Source organism: Haematobia irritans, chromosome 1, assembly GCF_050003625.1.
Source record: "Haematobia irritans isolate KBUSLIRL chromosome 1, ASM5000362v1, whole genome shotgun sequence".
NCBI classification, from domain to species: domain Eukaryota; kingdom Metazoa; phylum Arthropoda; class Insecta; order Diptera; family Muscidae; genus Haematobia; species Haematobia irritans.
Window position 1 is genome coordinate 212976946 of NC_134397.1, and position 23703 is coordinate 213000648.

At 30.1% G+C, this 23703-nt stretch overlaps 1 protein-coding gene across 2 annotated transcripts in view; it reads left to right on the plus strand.

The window, feature by feature from the left end:
• Window positions 1-23703, plus strand: part of aralar1 (calcium-binding mitochondrial carrier protein aralar1) — a 510884-nt gene continuing 487181 nt past the window's right edge. For both annotated transcript variants that reach the window (XR_012718325.1, XM_075292768.1), the window contains exon 1: window positions 1-686. Coding sequence is in view for 1 of the 2 variants with exons in the window: in XM_075292768.1 (XP_075148883.1) it covers window positions 630-686 (57 nt within the window). In the remaining variant the exon portion in view is untranslated. The remainder of the gene's footprint in view (window positions 687-23703) is intronic.

Here is a 23703-nt window from a genome sequence, read left to right on the forward strand (position 1 = left end):
CGGTCATCAAGTGCTGTTACAACAACGCTAGAAAAAATATTAAAATAATTCGATTCGTTTCAATAGAATAACCTCTTGCGGAGTCAATAATAATTCCACAATTCCTTTGGAATCAAAGGGGAAAAAAGCAAAATAAAAGTGCAAAGTGTACAAAAAAAAGAGAAAACCAGAAAATGATTTAAAGATCCAAAATCCATCCGTATATTCTAGAAACAAAAAATCGAAGGAAAAAAGCAATTAAATTAGCAAACCTAAGGAAAATCCATAGGGATTTGCCGTATATTAATCCCTATAAACAAGAGGGTACTTTAGATGTTGTCGTGCTAAGTGCTTTATGTCAATTTAAATAGATAATCGTCCAACACTTGATTCCGAATAACTCGTGTGGGGCATTCCCTAATAAATCTACAAAGGACAAATACCAAAAGTGTAAAAAAATATATTCCAAAAATTAGTCAGAGCTGACTTTTTTACATTGGTCATCTTTGTTTTTGTTCAGCTCAAGTGATAGAAAAACTCCTCGTCGAACCCATTCACCACAGCTCTATAGCATTCTTCGTGTATCTGTGTAAACGCGTACAACAAGCCAATAGTAAGAAAAGCGGGCCCACAAACTTATAAAAATTATAATGTTTAATAAGTTTTGTCCAATTGATTGGATAATACAGCCAGTTCAATGTCAAGATGTAAGTACCATTTACCATTGCCATTTAGAAATAATTTGTCCCTTCCCTTGAAAATACCTTAAAGCCTCTTTCTCATATATCCTTTGGATTTAATTCTAACTCCACTATGCGATTGTGTGTTTTTCTTTTCACAATCTCTCCTTGGGGTTCTTTCGTATTTTCCGTTTTCCTGTGTTGTTCTTTATTGATTTGCAGATGGAGCTTGCCTACCACGAGTCATGAGAGTGAAAGATTGGTATGGGGCTGTTTTGTTGGTAGACGAGAGGGGGGCTTGTGAATTTGTGTGGTGAGAGGTGTGACTTGAGTGTTGTGCATTTGTTTTTATTCTCGTGTATGGCGGCGAACTATAGCCATGATTGTTTTCTTTTATGTCTGAGAGAGGTTGTTGTGAGTATTGTTATTTTCCTTTTTCTGCTACTGTGTTGTCATTTTCAAAAGGTCTGCTGCGGCAATTGTCATTTTGTCTTTGATTTTATGACAGTTTCAATTTGTTTACATTTTTGTTATGCCCTACAACTGGTTAAGATAGGTATGTGACTTTGCAATAAGTTTGCTACCTATAACAAATGCACGGCTATTTACATTAGTGAAAAACATGAGAGGTGGTGTTATATATTTTTGGACCAAATCTACTTTACCCAAGTTGTTAAAAAAATAAAATAAAATGGGGAGTGCATTTTAAAGAGAAAATGCAGAATAAAAAAGTGGTCGGAAAAGCCTAGTTTTGGAAATATCGATGTTGACTATTACTTCAATTTTTCATAAAATTTAAGAGATTTTTGCGTATTAACATAGTTGAAAATATTGTATTTTAAAGAGAAAATATAAAGTAACATTTTTTTATTGTACACTGGTAGAAAAAATTTCGTTAATACGATGAATTCCTACGTTGTATTAACGAAATTCTTCATTAAAAGTCATCCAACGTAGCATTTCATTGTAACAACGTAATTTTACGTTATATTTACGAAACGCTTTATGGAATACATTTCGTAGTATTAACGAATAAGTACGTTGATATAACGTAGGCTTATCGCTGTATTAACGAAAATTATTCGTTGTATGAATGAAACTTATTCATTGAATGGATGCAGCTTATACGTTGTATGAATGAAAATCATTCATTGTCTGAATGAAAGACGAACGTTGTATCAATGAACATAAACGTTATATTAATGAAACCTAACCCATTAATGTATTTGAGTATAGTCATTGGTAGTGTATTATTTTTTGTTAAGATCTAAGAAATATAATTTATGTATATAGAATAGGAAATGATACAATTTCTACAATTTCTTTGCCACTAAGGTTCATTCCGGTAATTGTTCATCTGAAAGTGCACTTCCCAAAATTTACATCAAATTTCTTGTGAATATAAAAGAAAATAAATCACCCACGATATATGTTTATAATTCACAACGAAACTATTATGAGCCTGTGTACTCTTCAGCGAAAAGAACGCAAAAGTTATATAATACAAACGACCAAATGAAGGTTGCCCATCAGAAAATTGTTCACTTGAACTATTTAACGCATGGCTGAACAAGAAGGTTAAATCATGGGCCCATATGATTACAATTTTTTTATTTCGACAAAATTTTAAGATGTCAAAATCATATGTTTATGGGGATTGCACCTCTCCAAATGACACTGCATAGCAAATGCATCTCAAACAAACTCGCGCATTCATAGCTGGAGAATTGTTCAAAGATGACTGGAGTATCTTGATAACATATTCCAGACCACGCACATCAGTTTTTAAACTGCATCATAAACTGTTTTTGTTAATAGATGGCGAAGATCCATTTGACTGACTTCCATTCTTAACTTTGGTGGGTACTATAGTCTTATTTGTCTCATATCGGCGTTCCTCGGATGAATTATCCACTTCACAATCACTCATAGGTGACACAATTAAATTTGAAACTTTATTTTTCTCTGGATTTGAATTATTTTTTCAGGACAATTGAAAGAATAAATAATTGCCACTTTTACCAATGCCATACGATTCTTTTATCAGCTGATTTTGACTTCTTAAAATTGTAAACAACATATTGAAATTTGTTGTTTTTGTTATCGTGATTCAACCTCCTTATTCGGCCATGTATTTAACGTTTGAAGATACTCACGGAAACATGTGCTTATTGTCATGTATACATGTGTATGTACACATTACAAAGACGCCACAGACGTATTAGAGAGAGAGAGAGTATGGAGAGACGTATTAGAGAGAGTAAAGAGAGATAGAAATACTCAAAGTCCCATTCGTACTATTAACGAACATATTTCATTAATATGACGAAATATACCAATTTTAATTTTATTTTTAAACGATCCATATCGTTATATTAACGATCACATTCGTTTTATAAATGCAATTTTCAATTCCAGTTTGGGTGTATATAAAAGGACTGTGTTTTAAGGGCTAAAACTTTCAAAAAGTTTCTCTCTATGTTCAAATGATTATAATAATTCCATCTTTGCAAAAATTTTTATTCTAATTCTCAAAAAAAAAAAAAAATGCAAAGTTTATATTCGTAATATTAACGAAACGTATTTCATTAATATAACGAAAAACGAAAACACAAAAATTTCTTTTTACGATTGACTTCATTGTATTAACGATCACGTTCGTTCTTATAACGAAAAATTTCGTTATATTAACGAAAAATAATCAACGAAGCCCGTTCGTTAATAGTACGAAGCATTTTTGTACCAGTGTAGGAGAAAAATATAAAGTAAATTTTTTTTTTATTGTAGGACGCCGTTTTTTACAAAATTTGAAAAGTGTTTTCGTATTTATTATAAATGGTGTATTTTATAGATAATATATAAATTAACAAGTAAGGAAAGTCTAAAGTCGGGCGGGGCCGACTATATTGTACCCTGCACCACTTTGTCGATCTAAATTTTCGATACCATATCACATCCGCCAATATGTTGGGGGCTATATATAAAGGTTTGTCCCAAATACATACATTTAAATATCACTCGATCTGGACAGAATTTGATAGACTTCTACAAAATCTATAGACTCAAAATTTAAGTCGGCTAATGCACTAAGGCGGAACACAATGTTAGTAAAAAAAAAATATGGGAAACATTTAAATCTGAAGCAATTTTAAGGAAACTTCGCAAAAATTTATTTATGATTTATCGCTCAATATATATATATATATATATATATATATATATATTAGAAGTTTAGGAAAATTAGAGTCATTTTTACAACTTTTCGACTAAGCAGTGGCGATTTTACAAGGAAAATGTTGGTATTTTGACCATTTTTGTCGAAATCAGAAAAACATATATATGGGAGCTATATCTAAATCGGAACAGATTTCAACCAAATTTGGCACGCATACCTACAAAGCTAATTCTATTCCCTGTGCAAAATTTCAACTAAATCGGAGCAAAAAATTGGCCTCTGTGGTCATATGAGTGTAAATCGGGCGAAAACTATATAAGGGAGCTATATCTAAATCTGAACCGATTTCAACCAAATTTGGCACGCATAGCTACAATGCCAATTCTACTCACTGTGCAAAATTTCAATTAAATCGGAGTAAAAGATTGGCCACTGTGGTCATATTAGTGTAAATCGGGCGAACGATATATATCTCCCATATATCTAAATCTGAACCGATTTCAATAAAATTTGGCACACTTGACTACACTACTAATTGTACTCCTAGTGCAAAATTTCAACCAAATTGGGGTAAAACTCTGGCTTCTGGGGCCGTATTAGTCCATATTGGGCGAAAGATATATATAGGAGCTATATCTAAATCTGAACCGATTTCAATAAAATTTAGCACACTTGATTACACTACTAATTGCACTCCTAGTGCAAAATTTCAACCAAATTGGGGTAAAACTCTGGCTTCTGGGGCCGTATTAGTCCATATTGGGCGAAAGATATATATGGGAGCTATATCTAAATCTGAACCGATTTCAATAAAACTTGGCACACTAATTGTTCTTCGTGCGTAAAATTTTAAGCAAATTAGCTAAAACTCTGGCTTCTGGGGCCATATAAGTTCATATCGGGCGAAATATATATATGGGAGCTATATCTAAATCTGGACCGATTTCTTCCAAAATCAATAGGGTTCTATTCTGAGCCAAAACACATACTTGTGCCATATTTGAAGTCGATTGGACTAAAACTGCGACCTACACTTTGATTACAAAATGTGCTCACGGACAGACGGACATGGCTATATGGCCCACCCTGAGCATTTTTGCCAAAGACACCATGTGTCTATCTCGTCTCCTTCTGGGTGTTGCAAACATATGCACTAACTTATAATACCCTGTTCCACAGTGTGGCGCAGGGTATAAAAATTGTGCTGAAAAAACTTACTAAAAAATTCTGATTCTGAAATTTCTGATTCATCACGAAATTAATTGATCCAATTAATTTTCTAATTAAATTGTCTTCAATCACAAAAATGATAGTATCAATCACAGTTTTAATTGAGATTAAACAATTACTTGATTTCATTAGTAAAATTTCAATTCATTTTTTTATTGATTCAATTAAAAATTTTATTGTTTTTCAGTGCAAAACTCAATTAATTTTTTAATTAAAAACTTAACTATTTTCAATTACTTTCTTAACTGACTTTGTGTTTTTAGTTTGATTAAAATAATGATTGTTTGAAATAAATTTTTAATTTAAAATTTAAAAAATTTAAATTTTTTCAAATTCAACCAACTTTTCAATTGGAAATATTTTGGTGATATTTTTGTTTCTGTGAACCTACACACATAAAATAATGTTTGGATTCAATCACGAAATTAGTTGATCCAATGAAATGATAGTATCAATAACCAAAGTTAATTAAAAATTAATTGGTACTATTAATTTTTGTGATAGATTTTTGTTTTAATTTGTTCAAACAATTAAATTTTTAATTGAATATATTTGAAATTTTCATGATATAGACCTCCGTTATTCTAGGGCTGCATTTTTATCTAAATTAACGAAATGTATGTTGGTGCACTGAAAAAAAAAACATGCCCGCTTCTAAACTTTTTGTCTTTAGACTAATGATTTTGGTAATGATTCCGAGGGTGGTTAAAATTTCAAGGGCCGATGTTGATTTTGAATAAAACAAAAACTATTTAGGAAATTATTGTAATTTTATTTTATTATGATATATTGGTATTACTAATTGAGTATGGAACAAAATATCGGCCAAATGGGCGCCGCGACCTCGGTGGCACACCTTCATCTGATGGTCCAAATTTTCGATGACGCTGAGGCATAGTGGAGGTTCTATGCCGTTAATGTGCCGAATTATCTCATCCTTTAGCTCTTGAATTGTTGCTGGCTTATCGACATACACCTTTTCTTTCAAATAACCACAAAGAAAACAGTTCAACGATGTCAAATCACATGATCTTGGCGGCCAATAGACATCGCCATTACGTGAGATAACACGGCCATTGAATTTGTTGCGCAAAAGAGCCATTGTTTCGTTAGCTGTGTGGCAAGTGGCGCCGTCCTCCTGAAACCACATATCGTCCCCATCCATATCTTCCAATTATCATCTCACGATAGCGAACACCATTCACAGTAACTGCCTGACCGGCCTCATTTTGGAAAAAATACGGCCCGCCAGCCCATAAACCGCACCAAACAGTCACTCTTTGTGGGTGCATTGGTTTTTCGACAATCACTCTTGGATTGTCATTCGCCCAAATGCGGCAATTCTGTTTATTGACGAATCCACTGAGGTGAAAATGTGCCTCATCACTGAAGAGGATTTTCTTCGAAAATTGATCATCCACTGTTCCCATTTCTTGGAACCATTCTGCCCATTCACGACGTCCATGGTTCAAAATGAGTAAGTCTGAAATAGAGAAATGTCAAATAAAATTCGGAAAAAAACTTGGCGTTTAGGTGTGGTTCACATTCAACATCGGCCCTTACAATTTAACCACCCTTTATTTTTAAATTGCTTTTTGCTTTGTATTAAATCCATTAATTTTAAATAATGTTTCTGATTTATTAAAGCCAAGTTGACCTTGGTGAAACAAAATTTTTTTCATGTAAAGTTACTCAGTTTTAAATCGAATCACTTAACTATAGGGACATTGAGCTTAACATGGAATCGGGCAGCACTCAGTGATAAGAGAGAAGTTCACCACTGTGGTATCAAAATGGACTGAATAGTCTAAGTGAGCCTGATACATAGGGCTGCCACCTAACCTAACCTAACCTAGGGACAAGAGTACTTCACTGAAAATTTTGTTAACTTTATATCACAATGAAAAAAATATTTACGTTATATTAAAAATTACGCAACCAAAATTTTAGGATGAGCAATTTACAAAATATTTAAAACAATGAAATTTTAATTCAAATAATGTTTATAATATTTGCTTGAAATTTGTTTTTTATACCCTAAACCACATAGTGGTCAGGGTATAATAAGTTTGATCGGCCAAAAAATGTGCCTACCAGAAATATTGATTTTAGACCCCATAAAATATATACCGATCGACTCAGAATCACCTCCTGAGTCGATCTAGCGCTTGGTGTCCGTCTGTCCATGTATTTGTTGTCCACAGGATTCCGGTCGCAATTATTAACCGATTTTGATGAAATTTGGTACAGGGAGTTTTTTGGGCACAAGGACGAACGCTATTGAATTTGGAAGAAATCGGATCAAATTTAGATATAGCTTCCATATATATGTATCGCCCGATTTCGACAAATGGGGTCACGTTGCGCTATTTTTCAAACGGATCGTCATCAAATTTGGCAAAAGGTAATCTTTTCCATCGCCCTTCAAGTCAGCAAAATTTCATCCAAATCGGTTCAGATTTAGATATAGCTCTCATATATATGTATCGCCCGATTTTCCCAAATTTGACCACAAAACCTTTATTTATCAACCGATCTTACTCAAAGTTGGCTAAATATAGCACTAACTATATGTGAAAAAAATCATCGAAATCGGTTCAGATTTAGCTATAGCTCCTATATATATGTTCCGCCCGATTTTTCTAAATTTGGCCATAAAACCCTTATTTATCAACCGATCTTACTCAAATTTGGCTAAATGTAGTCTTCTATAGCACTAACTATATGTGCAAAAAATCATAGAAATCGGTTCAGATTTAGATACAGCTCCCATATATATGTATAGCCCGATTTTCCCAAATTTGGCCATAGACTCTTATTTATTAACCGATCTTACTAAAAGTTGGCTAGATCCAGTCCTCTATAGTACTAAGTATATGTGCAAAATTTCATCGAAATCGGTTCAGATGTAGATATAGCTCCCATATATGTATCACCCGATTTTGAAAAATTCGAAAAATTTCTTAACTGATCTTACTCAAATCTTGCACAAGGTAACCTTTTGTGGTATTAATCAAACCCGCAAAATATTATGCAAATTGGTTCAGATTTAGATATAGCTTCCATATATATGCATCGCTCGATTTTCCCAAATTTGGCCATAGTACTCTTATTTATTAACCAATGTTACTCAAATTTCTAATTTTGATATACTTAGCCGATCGTACTTATACATACTTGTAGCTCTTACATAAGAATATTGCTCGATTTTTACAAATTTGTATTTATTACCCACACTAATTTAACGATTTTCTCTTTTTTAATAATGGGCTCAATATTAGTGACATACTAACTCCGTAGGCGCAATATCAACACAGCCAGTGTTGCTAGAAGTAGGGGAAATTCCCTATATGTAGGGTTTTTCTAATATTTAGCGTCTTGTAGGGACGTAGGGCCACAATGTAGGACATTTTCACTCAACACAATTTGTAATATTTTTTACATTTTGGTGGCTCTAGAGGAGGAAATTAGAAGCCGGCAAGGCTTGATCTTTAACAATGTGTGGTAAACTTTATTCCTGTGGAGAATTTTGTCAATATTTTATTTCTATAAAAAATTTTTGTCAAAATTGTATTTCTATAGAATTTTTTTTTCAAAATATTATTTCTTTAAAAAATTTTCTCAAAATTTTATTTTTGTGGAATTTTTTCTCAAAATTTTATTTCTATAGAATTTATTGTAAAAATTTTATTTCTATAGAAAAATTTCTCACAAAAATTTGTTTATAGAAACTTTTTCCAAAATTTTATTTTTATAGAGATTTAACAAAAAAGATTAATAATTTGGGTAGAATTCTACCAACTGTGGCAACCGTGGTGGTAATACAAATTTATATTCTAAGTTATATACGTTGCATATTCATGTTTTAAGATAATAAAGTACTTAGAACCATTTTTGTTTTGTAAAATTTTTTAAATTTAATGAAAAATATAGTAGGGAAAATTGTTTGGGAATGTATGGGAAAGTAGGGAACTTTTTTTGTCCTTGTAGGGTAAACCAAACATTATCCCTGGCAACATTGACTATGAGCTATAGTCAGATTGACACAAAGCACCCATAGACATGTACCCCTTAGTTTTCTTAAATATGCAACTGCGGTTTATCTTCCAGACCTATATGTTACCCCACAAATGCTTACGATTACTAATTCTGTAATGGTGGTTTAGGGTATGATATAGTCGGCCCCGCCCGACTTTCTACTTTACTTATTTGTTTTTTTTTTTTTTTAAATTTAGGACAAAAATTTGGAAAATTTTGCGTCCCCCCATTAAAGTCGTATGTACTTGAACTAAGTCAATTTTTTCCTTTAGGTAAAGAAACATATTTTTGATTTAAAGATATGGTCCTTAAATTAACTGAAATATTGAATCATTAGATTTAAGTTAAAACGCTTCAAATATAGGCTAAGACTTATTTTGAGGATTTAGCTGCCTTGGTTTATAGATTTTTTGGAATTAAGAAAACATTTTTTTTACTTTGAAGTATACTTTAGAATTTGGATTTTTAAATTGACAGTTGTTTGTATGTGAATAGCTTTATTAATATACCGCGAATAGAGACTGAATATTTGATGAATGAGATCTGAGTGCAGAGAAATGTGTCTTCTATGATAAGACGAATCGCATTCGTATTTTAAGGAAATGAAATCTCTGGCCTCACTACGATATTTTGATCAGTGTAGGTAGCCAAAAAATGGCAAAAAACGGCAAAAGGAAGGCAGTTTTATGTGCTTACACGTTTTCAAGCACATAAAACTGCCAAAGTTCGCAAAGAAATATCTGGTTTGGCAAGCCATCTGTACCTGTGGCTTGAAAAGCAGCATTTTCATAGCTTCCGGGACTGTCAACCAAGAAATTTACGTGAAAGAGTGTTTGAATAAACGTCTGCTGCCTTTCCTGAAGAAACACGGTTGTTCCGTACTGTCTTGGCCGGATTTGGCATCTTGCCATTACGGTAAAAAGGCCATGGAGTGGTACGCCGCCAACAACGTGCAGGTGGTTCCCAAGGACAAGAACCCTCCCAACACGCCAGAGCTCCCCCCAATTGAGAAATACTGGGCTATTGTCAAGCGGAACCTAAAGAAGACCAAAAAACTGCTAAGGACGAGCAGCAGTTCAAGGCAAACTGGCTTTCTGCGGGGAAGAAGGTGGCTTTACAAAATCTGATGGCAGGTGTCAAGCGTGAGGCCCGGCAATTCGGATTTGGAAAAGCGAAAGCCTAACTGAATATTTTTCCTGAATTTTATACTAATTGAACTTGAAAAAGAAATTTAATTTGATTTTTTAAATAAACGATTTCACCGATTTACACGCGTTTTCCCTTGACCAAATTTTGACCCTATCACCCTTTACGCTAATTCTTTTGCCCAAAATGTCTGTGTTTTTTTCCCTTCTGTGTAATGCTGGAGAGATTTCCGAGTTTGAAATACTTCCGTTCGGACTCGGTTATAAAAAGGAGGTCCATTGTCATTGAGCTGATATCGGACAGCACAAAGATGTTCACCACTGTACAATCAAAATGGACGACGGAATAGTCAAAGTGAGAATGAAATAACGGACCACCACTAAACCCAAACCTAACTAATTCATAATGGAGGGTATTTTTTATATCCACTAAGAATACTGCCACCTGTGTCATACACAATCATATGTGAAACGTAGAGCTTGTATGCCATGTACTTTTAATTTCCGTTCTTTTCCAAAGAGGACTACTTGACATTTGAAGATTTATAACCGTGTTATTATTTTATTTTATTTCATTTCAAGTGCCGGAAGAAGAGTATCATTCGTACAATTAAGCAAGACCAAACAAAACGTACACAAACATACACACACTCATGCACATATCCTTGCACCTGTAAATGAGGTAATATAATACAATTCATGACCTTGTAAATATCCTGTGTATACAGTCGTATGTATTCCATCCACTTGCTACTTGAGTACATATAGATTCACATAAATAAAGGACATAATCTATATTTTTATAGTTGTTTTATTTTTTTAAATTACATTGCATCAATTTAAATTTGTAAATGATATAGATATACAAACCAGTAGTGTGCACGTGAATAACAGTTTACTCACGCTCACGCACACTCATGACTGAAAAATCATACTCACGCACACTCACACACGATATCTTTTGGTAGGACTCACGCACACTCACGAGAAGTAAATTTTTACTCACGCACAAAAACGTCGTGACTCACGAAAAATACCGTGACTCGTGACTTACGATATGTCTGAAAACATGAGCATTATTAAAATCGAGGGTTTTATTAAACTCTTAACATCCCAGGTGTCATTAAAATTGCAATTGAATTTAACTCTTAAGCGTTTTATATTGGTGAGCAGGAATATTTTCGTGAGTGTAATTCGTTACTCACGCACACTCACGAAGATATTATTTTCGTGAATCACGCACGACATTTTGGTTTGTTAATCACGCACACTCACGCTGTTGTCATGAGCGTGACTCACGACTCATCCACGAATCACGAAAATTTTCGTGAGTCATGACAATTTCGTGTCACGTGCACACCTCTAATACAAACTAGAAATGATGTACACACACAAACTAGACAGTTATATGATATGTGTGTTTCTTGACAGAATTAAGAATATGAGCGTTGCCTTTTATATTTCGGGATTAGAGAATAAAACCAAATATTATCCATCGATAATCGCGATATTTTCCAAACAAAAGGTTTAAAGATCAAAATGAGGAATTTTTACACCTTTACATGCGTTTGAATTTATTGTCGAAACATTTTTGCCACACTTAATTGAGGAATCCCCCAACAATGGTTTCTGAACGCATTAACCGCTTCTTATGCACTGAAGTAATGCGTCCTACAGACTTTAAGTTTTTCCGGACAGAATGTCTGTATTTGTAAAGAATCTTACAATGTGTCCAATCGATACGACTTGTCGGCGAAGACTACATAATCGGTAAATGTGTTATCGATCCCCTAAACATACAGCAGTATCGATTATGCCTTCGGACTTAACTTATAATGTGGCCAATATATGGGATATATTCGACACGAGCACTGTCGTCCGGATAAACTTATAGTCTACACGGCGCATAAGGATAGTTTTAAGACACTCTTTTAAATTTGATTTTAAACGCTTTATTTCTCTTATTTCTATAGAAAATTTTGTCAAAATTTTATTTCTATAAAAAATTTTGCCAAAATTTTATTTCTATAGAACATTTTGTCAAAATTTTATTTTATAGAACATTTTGTCAAAAATTTATTCTATAGAAAATTTTGTCCAAATTTTATTTCTACCGAAAATGTTGTCAAAATTATATTTCTATAGAAAATTTTGTAAAAATTTTATTTCTGTAGAAAATTTTGCCAACATTTTATTTCTACACTCAAAAAGTTTACTTGGATCCAAAGATTTTGCCCTTCATTTAAAGATTTTGGTATTGATTTCAAGGCAAAGATGCGGCTTCTTTAATATAAAGACATTTTTTACGACCTCCCTGGCTTTAAATCTAGGCTCGATAACATTAAAATTGGATACAGATCTCATTCATGGATTTTTTATTTTCTTTTGGCGATATATTAATAAAGGAATTTATGTACAAACAAATTCCAATTTCAAAATCCAAATTATGCCAGTTACTTCAAAGTAAAAACAGTTTTCTTAATGCTAAAAAAAACTTCAAACCAAAGATGCAAATCCTTAAAATAAGTCTTAGCTTATATTTGAAGCGTTTTTATCTTAAATTTAAAAATTCAATATGTCAGTTGAGTTAAAGACGATTTCTTTAAATTAAAAATGTTTTCCTTTATTTTAAGGAAAATTTGCCTTACTTCAAAGATCTACAACTTCAGCAGAGATACGCAAAATTTCAAGATTTGTGTCCTAAATTTAATGAAAACAACTTTTGAAGCAAGGATTATAAACTTTCTTTTAATTAAAATGTCATTGTTTTAAAGAATTTTGTCCTTAGCATTGCGTAAATTTTGAGTCTTAAAATTTAAGTTGTATAATCTTCCATATTAGGTCAATATTTTTTTCAGTGTACCGAAAATTGTGTCAAATTTTTATTTTTTATATAAAATTTTGTCAAAATTTTATTTCTACCGAAAATTTTGTCAAAATTGTATTTCTACTGAAAATTTGTCAAAATTGTATTTCTACTGAAAATTTTGTCAAAATTTAATTTCTATAGAAAATTTTGTAAAAATTTTATTTCCATAGAAAATTTTGTCAACATTTTACATTTCTATAGAAAATTTTGTCAACATTTTACATCTATAGAAAATTTTGTCAAAATTTTATTTCTATAAAAATTTTGTCAAACTTTTATTTCTACAGAAAATTTTGTAAAAATTTTATTTCTATAGAAAATTTTCTCAAAAATTTATTTCTGTCGAATATGTTGTCAACATTTTATTTCTATAGAAAATTTTGTCAAAATTTTATTTTTATAAAAATGTTTGTCAACATTTTATTTCTGTAGAAGATTTTATCAAAATTTTATTTCTATAATTTTTTATTTTTAAATTTTATTTTTATAGGCAATTTTGACAATATTTTATTCCTATAGCAACTTTTCCCAATATTTCATTTCTATAGAAAATGTTGTCAAAATTATATTTCAATAAAAAATTTTGTCAACATTTTATTTCTATAGAAACTTTTGTTAACATTTTATTTCTAAGAAAGAATTTTAAAATTTTATTTCTATAGAAACTTTTATTATAATTTTATTTCTAAGAAAGAATTGTTAAAATTTTATTTTTATAGAAAATTTTCTTAAATTTTTGTTTTTAAAGAAAATTTTCTCAAAATTGTATTTCTATAGACAATTTTGTCAAAGATTTATTTCTATAGAAAATTTTGTCAGAATTTTATTTCTATAGAAAATCTTGTCAGAATTTTATTTCTACAGAAAATGTTGTCAAAATATTATTTTTATAGAAAATGTTGTCAAAATTTTGTTTCTATAGAACATTTTGTCAACATTTTATTTTTCTAGAAAATTTTGTCAAAATTTTATGTTTATAAAAAATGTTGTCAAAATTTTGTTTCTATAGAAAATTTTGTCAACATTTTATTTTCTGTGGAAAAATTTTCAAAATTTTATTTCTACAAAAAATCTTGTCAAAATTTTATTTCTTTTGCAAATTTTGTCAAAATTTTATTGTTATAGAAAATTTTGTAAAATTTTTGTTTTTAAAGAAAATTTTTCTCAAAATTTTATTTCTATAGACAATTTTGTCAAAGATTAATTGCAATAGAAAATTTTTTCAAAATTTTATTTCTATAGAAAAAATTTTCCAAACTTTATTTCTATAGAAAGTTTTGTCAGAATTTTATTTCTACAGAAAATTTTGTCAAAATTTTATTTCTATCGAAAATTTTGTAAAAATTTTATTTTTATAGAAAATTTTGTCCGAATTTTATTTCTATTGAAAATTTTGTCAAAATTTTATTTTTATAGAAAATGTTGTCAAAATTTTGTTTCTATAGAACATTTTGTCAACATTTTATTTTTCTAGAAAATTTTGTCAACATTTTATTTTTCTAGAAAATTTTGTAAAAATTTTATTTTTATAAAAAATGTTGTCAAAATTTTGTTTCTATAGAAAATTTTGTCAACATTTTATTTTCTATGGAACAATTTTCAAAATTTTATTTCTACAAAAAATCTTGTCAAAATTTTATTTCTTTTGCAAATTTTGTCAAAATTTTATTGTTATTGAAAATTTTGTAAAATTTTTGTTTTTAAAGAAAATTTTCTCAAAATTTTATTTCTATAGACAATTTTGTCAAAGATTAATTTCAATAGAAAATTTTTTCAAAATTTTATTTCTATAGAAAAAATTTTCCAAACTTTATTTATATAGAAAATTTTGTCAGAATTTTATTTCTACAGAAAATTTTGTCAAAATTTTATTTCTATCGAAAATTTTGTAAAAATTTTATTTTTATAGAAAATTTTGTCCGAATTTTATTTCTATTGAAAATTTTGTCAAAATTTTATTTTTATAGAAAATGTTGTGAAAATTTTGTTCTATAGACAATTTTGTCCAAACTTTTATTTCTACAGAAAATTTTGTCAAAATTTTATTTCTATAGAAAATTTTGTAAAAATTTTAATTTCTATCGAAAAATTTTCAAAATTTTATTTCTACAAAAAATTTTGTCAAAATTTTATTTCTATTGAAAATTTTGTCAAAATTTTATGTTATGGAAAATTTTGTCAAAATTTTATTTTTATAGAAAATGTTATCAAATTTTTGTTTCTATAGAATATATTGTCAACATTTTATTTTTAAAGAGATTTTTGTCCAAATTTTATTTCAATAAAAAATTTAGTCCAAATTTTTTTTCTTTAGAAAAGTTTGTCAAAATGTTATTTCTATAGAAAATTTTGTCAAAATTTTATTTCTATAGAAAATTTATATTTCTTTAGGAAGTTTTGTCAAAATTTAATTTCTTTAGAAAATATTGTCAAAATTTTATTTTTATAGAAAATTTGTGAAATTCCTCGTAGAAATATAAAAGGCAACCCTCCCATCATTAATGGTGTTTTCTTTTCTGAAAAAAAGTGTTTTGCCTTCATTTTGTCTGTACAGAATGCGCATTTTTAAAATGTTACCAGCAACCTAAAAAAATGCTATCATTTCAGCGGGCAGAAAAGAATTCAAAGAAGGAAACAGGGCAATCGCAGCACTCTCGTTTGTTGGCAGTGCTGAAAATGCCCGTAATTTGGCTCTATGCGTGGCGCTATTTTCACAACAGAATTCGAAGCCTTTTCGCACTTTTGCCTGTTCTTTTTTAGAAAAGAACCTAAAAAGTAAATTTTCCTGACAAAATGCAAAAAAAGTGCGCATTTTTTACGAGAAAAGAAAACGCCATAAGACTATCAGCATTTCCCCCTAAGAAAATTAATGCAATGAAAAATTGTCCCCATATTTTCTTTGGTTACAAACGAAGAACCCATTTTTCTAACTAGAATCTTAATTTAATCTCCTCTCTCCCCACTCTGTCATAGCAACAGAAAAATATGGAATAATCATAGCAAATTATCGCCTAATCCGTATTGCGCAAACTATCCGTTTTACAAAGAAAACAAAAAAAAATCCTATGAATAATGCGACAAATTCTAACAAGAGGGGATTCTTTTTTATATTTCTTTCATAAAACGAATCAAAAACACAAAATCATGAACATGAAATAGAAAACGAAATTCTAAGGCAAGCAGGATAGTTGGCTGACAAACAGAAGGCTACATCTACGTTATTATTGTTATTATCATCGTAGTCAAGTTGTTCTTGTTGATTCGTTTCTTTTATTAGCCATTATTGTAACGACCCTCTGTATTTATGAATGTCCTGGTATCCTCGTAGTGCTATAATGGTATGATTTGAATTTGTGAATTTTATCGCCTTACCCAAGTTGGAAATGAAGAATCATAGTGGGGGAAATGGGGTCTTTTGTATAACGCAAACGAACTAAAGAATAATGACAATATGTTATTTTCATTCGACACGATAGGCGAGAGAGATTTTTAATAATACATTTGTCCCGATAAAATTTCAAAGTCAATGTCAAAGCGAAATTATGGATTTTCACATTTCTTTAAAGGACATTTGAAATGAGAGAAGCCTGTTGTTCGTAATGTGACAATGGCAAATTAAGTGTAAATTGAAATTGAATGAATGAAAGATTATAGACTCGTTAGGAAAAATCCAGAAGGGGAAAGAACGAATTATAGAGAATATAGAGTGGGCATAACATATTTTGGACATTTCAGGAGTTATAAAGATCTAGAAAAATTTGTAGTGAAAAAATATTGTTCTAATATTAAAGATTATGCAAACTAAATGTTAGGACTGCAAATTCATAAGGACAAATTTATTTTAAGAAGAAAATATGAATTAATTAATAGTTAGTTCATAATAATTTGAAACCCACCATAGGATGGACAGTATGCTAACCCTATAACGTATAAATAGTGTGGGAAATTCTGATTCGATCTAGCGATGGCAATCCGTCCATCTGCTGAAATCACGTTAACTTCCGAACGAAACAATCGATATGGACTTTCGCACGGTACGTAGCTTATATGGGGGCTATATACAATTATGGACTTGATATGAACCAATTTTTTGTGTGATTGGGGATCGATTTATCTGAGGGTTATATATAACTGTAGACCGATATGGACCTAGTTAGGCATGATTGTTAACGGCCATAGCACAATGTACCAAATTTCAACTGACTCGGATGAAATTTGCTCCTCCAAGAAGCTCCAAAACCAAATCTCGGGATCGATTTATACGGGGGCTATATATAATTATGGACTGATATGGACCACTTTTGGCATGGTTGTTAAATATCATATACTACCATCACGTACCAAATTTCAACCAGATCGGATGAATTTTGCTTCTCCAAAAGGCACCGGAGGACAAATCTGGGGATGGGTTTATATGGGGGCTATATATAATTATGGACTGATATAAACCAATTCCTGCATGGTTGTTGAATACCATATACTAACATCACGTACCAAATTTCAACCGAATTGGATGAATTTTGCTCTTCCAAGGGGCTCCGGAGGTCAAATCTGGGGATCGGTTTATATAGGGGCTATATATAATTATGGACCGATTTCGACCAATTTTTGCATGGGTGTTTAGGCCATGTATTAACACCACGTACCAAATTTCAACTGAATCAGATAAATTTTGGTCTTCCAAGAGGCTCTGGAGGTCAAATCTGGTGATAGGTTTATATAGGGGCTATATATAATTATGGACCGAAGTGGACCAATTTTTGCATGGTTGTTCGAGACCATATACCAACACCATGTACCAAATTTCAGCCGGATCGGATGAAATTTGCTTCTCTTAGACGCTCCGCAAGCCAAATCGGACGATCGGTTTATATGGGGGCTATATGTAATTATGGACCAATGTGGACCAATTTTTGCATGGTTGTTCGAGAACATGATCAGATCGCCCAATTTCAGCAGGATCGGATGAAATATGTTACTCTTTGAGGATTCGCAAGCCAAATCTGGGGGTCCGTTTATATGGGGGTTATACGTAAAAGTGGCCCATTTGCAATACCATCCGACCTACATCAATACGACGACGACTTGTGCCAAGTTTCAAGTCGATAGCTTGTTTCGTTCGGAAGTTTGCATGATTTCAACAGACGGACGGACTGGCATGATCAGATCGACTCAAAATTTCATCACGACTCAGAATATATATACTTTATGTGGTCTTAGTGCAATATTTCGATGTGTTACATACGGATGGACAAAATTAATATATGGTGGAGGGTATAAAAAAAGACCCCCAGATATAACTTCCATAACTTGGAAGACCAAATTTCATCCGATCTGGTAGAAATTCGGTAGTTGATGAAAATCGTGTACGTTTTGATTGAGGTTGAAAAAGTAATCAATTGAAAAATTAACGGATAAATTAAATTTTTAATAATATAAAAAAATTATTTAAGAACATTATTGAATTTTTTTATTTTAATTGAAGAATTTATCGCAATAAATTATTTCATCCAAAGGAAAAATAATTATAAATAAATAAACAATAATACAATAAATAATTGATTACCTCAATACAAAAACATTAATTTAGTTTCTCAACCAAAATTAATCGAAAGTACAGAAAATCAATTCATTTCTTAACCAAGAATTTTTTTTTTATCGATACTGTCATCTTCGGGAGAAATTTAAATAAAAAAATTAATTGAGTTAGTGATTGAATAAAATCGTTCATATTTCATATTGGTTCATATGGACATATAAAACTGACCAATAACTAAAGTAGCTTAGATGAAGTAGCAAGAATGAATTCGAAAATTGAACTAAATCTTACTTCACATTTTGAGATTTCCACAAAACGTTGCTAATTTCCACAAATGCCCTAATGTAATTTGTCAACATTTGTAAAATTTTGTCAAAATTTTTTGTTTACAGAAAATTTTGTCAAAATGTTATTTTTATCGAATATTTTGTCAAAATTTTATTATTATGGAAAACTTTGTCAAAACTTTTATTACTATAGAAAATTTTGCAAAAATTTTATTTCAATAGAAAACTTTGTCAAAATTTTATTTCTATTGAAAATTTTGTGAACATATTATTTTTATAGAACATTTTGTCAAAATTTTGTTTCTATAGAAAATTTTGTCAAAATGTTATTTCTATAGAAAATGTTGTCAACATATTATTATTATAGAACATTTTGTCAAAATTTTATTTCTATAGAAAATTTTGTCAAAATTTTATTTTTTATAAAAAATTTTGTCAAAATTTTATTTTTTATAAAAAATTTTGTCAAAGTTTTATTTTTACGGAAAATTTTGTCCAAATTTTATTTTTTCGGAAAATTTTGTCAAAATGTTATTTTTATCGAATATTTTGTCAAAATGTTATTTTTATGGAAAACTTTGTCAAAACTTTTATTTCTATAGAAAATTTTGCAAAATTTTTATTTCAATAGAAAACTTTGTCAAAATTTTATTTTATTTCTACAGAAAATTTAATATTCCTCTTAGTTGGAGAGGAATCTATGGACTCTGTGATTTTCAACTCGAAAACAACGATAGAGTAGCGTGGATCTGAAATAGCTATGACCAGGGCCGCCAATTTTGCCGATTTATCGGCATTTTGACGATTTTTTACTCAAAAAATAACAAATGCCGATTTTCCGATTTTTGCCCCAAAATGACGATATTAGCTCAGTTAAAAAAATTTGCCTAGAAGCCGTTCGTTTTCACATTTAGAGCCACCAAAAAAGAGAATACACTTGACAATAGTCAGATAGGGAAATTGCAAGTTTTTGCTAGAGATTTCATACATGTAGGAGCTATACCTCTCTTTACATCTACAGTATTAGTATCACGGTTGCCACTCGTGCCAAAAATAATCCACCAAAATTTGAAGAAAATGCTATCAAAAATCGACCAAATTACAAAAATATCTTGAAGTTGTTGATCAAATTTTGGTGGGTAGTATATATAAAAATTTTGTTTTACTCGAAAGAAATGTTTTATATGGAATTTATAAAAAATTTTGTTAACATTTTATTTCTACAGAAAAAGTTGTCAAAATTTTATTTCTATAGAAAATTTCGTCAAAATTCTATTTCTATAGAAAATTTTGTCAAAATTTTATTTCTATAGAACATTTTTTCAAAATTTTATTTCTATAGAAAAGTTTGTTAAAATTTTATTTCTATAGAAAAAGTTGTCAAAATTTTATTTCAATAGAAAATTTTGTAAAAATTTTATTTTTATAGAAAATTTTGTTAAACTTTTATTTCTATAGAAAATTGTGTTAAAATTTTATTTCTACAGAAAAAGTTGTCAAAATTTTATTTCTATAGAAAATTTCGGCAAAATGTTGTTTCTATAGAACATTTTTTCAAAATTTTATTTCTATAGAAAATTTCGGCAAAATTTTATTTTTATAGAAAATTTTGTCAAAATTTTATTTCTATAGAAAATTTTGTTAAAATTGTATTTCTATAGAATATTTTGTCAAAATTGTATTTCAATAAAAAATTTTGTCAATATTTTATTTCTATAGAGAATTTTGTCAAAATTGTATTTCTATAGAAAACTTTCCCAAGCCTTTATATCTGTAGAAAAATTTTTCTATAGTAAATTCTTGCAAAAATGTATTTTTGTGAACATTTTTGCAAAATTTAATTTTTAATAAAATTTTTGCAAATTGTCAAATTTTGGAAAATCGGGCAACACTTATGTAAATATTAAAGATCTTTATTTTTATTTTTAAATAAAAAACTTGCTGAAGTAAAACTATATATTAAAAAAATATTTTTTATATTATTTTTTGAATTTTAGAGTATTGCATAAAAATGTTTTTTTTTTTAATTTTTTTTTATACAAGACTGAATTCATTATGATTTTGTTGTTGAAATGCATAGTTGTGTTAATTTTCTGTTCTTTATATGAAATAAATATTTATGTTTTTACCAAAAAAATAGTTTGGTTTTAATATTATTAACATTGCAGATTTTTTACAATTTTTAAAATGGAAGTGACGATTATGACGATTTTTTCGGAAAAAAGTGACGATTATTCTTGAAATTTTTTTGGCAGCCCTGGCTATGACTCAAGCTACCTGTGGCAATGAATATTTTATTTATTCTTAACTAAAATTGATGGAAGTCAAATTGAAACCTTTTAAACATTTGGTTCTATTTCAATATAAGGTACCTGGTACAACTCCACCTAAATAAATAAAAATTGCATGTTATAAATAACGACCGAATTAATTCGTTTCAAAGTAATCACAAGTCATTATTTTCTATTTGTTTTGGAATTAAGTTCAATAAACTTTGAAAACTATGTTGTAAATGACCATCAATTTTACAAAGTTACCCATTATAATTGACTACATTACGATAAAAATAGAAATGACCTTTGAAAAGGGCGAAAAAACGAAATAAATCCTTTATTGCCTAAAAGTACAACTACTGCTTACCCTGGTAGATAGATATTGACTAAATATTTCCTTGAAATAGTTTTGTTCTTTTTCTTTTTTTGGGTGGATATTAAAGTGAAATCTCCGTCCAACACCAATTACTTTTATACATGCAAGGATGGTATTTCTGTGGAAATGGCCATTTCCTGGGTTCTTTTTATGGACGAATAACAATAGGAAAATTCTTTGAATGTATTATCATCCTTCGTGTTTATACTTAGTTAAACTTGTAGCCATGATAATGTACAAAGCGGTATCATTCATAGGTGGAATTGGATTCGGATATCCACTTTTGCTCTCACCAACAGATTTTTGATAACAATATTCAAATATTTGATTATTATTGATTCCGAGCACATGATGGGGTTTCATTGTACATTAACTTATTTGCAAATTTGTCCCCTTTTTCCCTTACTTGCCATTTTATTTATATTTACTCCTCCAAGAGGTTCCGGAACTGAACTTTGGGGATCAGTTTATATAAAGACTATGTATAATTATGGACCTTTATGTATCAATTTTTGCATGGTTGTTAGAGAACATATACTAACATAACCAAATTTCAAGCAGATCGGATTAAATTTGCTATTCCAAGAGGCCATGGAAGACAAATCGGGAAGCCGATTTAAATAAGAATCCAAACATGGAAGCACTCTAATAAGCTTCGTCTCCATTCAAATGCTGAACAACTATGCACAAAATTCTTACTGGAGAATTTTGAGAATGCTCAATTAAACCAAATTAAGCCATCTAATCGATAAATCATTAGAGTGTAATTACTGAATTACATACTCAAAAATCTTAATGCTATATATATTCTTATATAACAACATGTATTATAGAAAAATTGCTTAATGAGTTGAAATCAGTTGTAATAAAAATCAAAATAAAAAACAAAACAAAAAAAAAAAACTGTCAAGCTGACAATTAAAAACCGAATTAAACCAAAATGATTTAATATGACTAAGCGGATTGATACAAAATCGGAAAGTAGACTTCTCGGCTTTTTTAAATTTGTATGGGTTGACTTTTTGAAGAAGTTGACTTTTTTTTTTGCCTTTTTCAAACATTTACTCAATTTTGGCTACACTGAAAAAAAGCATGTCAGGTTCCAAAGATTTTGTCTTTACTTTAAAAATTTTGGTATTGATTCCGAGCCAACGAAGCGGAGAATACAAGTAAGGATACTTTTAAGACACAATTCTCTTTTAAATTTGGGTTTTGTGTACTTGCTTCTAGGAAGCAAATTTTAATTTTTCAATCTTTCAGCTTTTTTTCTTCATATGCTATCATACTTCTTTGCAAACGAGTTAATGACAACTTTATTCTCCAAATTAAAACTCGACTTCCAGTAGAAATTATGCTGTGTTTCAAGTAAAAAACGTCTTTAAAATAAAGTGTTGAAAAACATATTTGGTATATATTGGTTGAATACCGGAAAGACTCATAACCAAATAGTAAAATCCTTTTGAAATGTTTGGGGTTAAAGAGGAACCGACGAACCAACAATTCGTCATTGTGAAAAGAAGCTTTCGATAAATGTTTTAGAGTAATGAGAATTAAAACATTCCATTAGGTGGGAATGGAATTTGACAAATTTTACCCAATTAATGGAAATGGACCAAAATTAACTAAATTCCATTTGGTCCGACCATCAGACCAAATTTAAAAATTAAAAATCTTTTGGACCAATATTGGTCCAATCGGACCAGAATGGCAATACTGGTTGTTATGGAAATATGAATTTTCTACTCACTGTAAACCTTTAAAACGGTAAGCTACTTTCATCCTGAATAAAGCCACACATTTGAATTCTTAAGCCGAAAACTTGTCTTTTGTCATCCTATCTTTTCATTACCAACATTTCTGGGAGTTAATCTTTATATACAGTTCACTAAAGGAAACCCTCTCACGAAATTGTACGCTAATGTGTAATTAAATTAACGGAAATCATTGATGTTTAATACTCATTACAGTGTTAGAAACCATTGCTATGCTAGTATAAACACGTTAACTCTCTTGCTCTCTTTAGTTATGTTAAATCGCACATTAACTCATATGTTATGATATGAAATGACAACGGTTTGTCTCATATTCTCAATTTTACTTTTCTTATCTCAT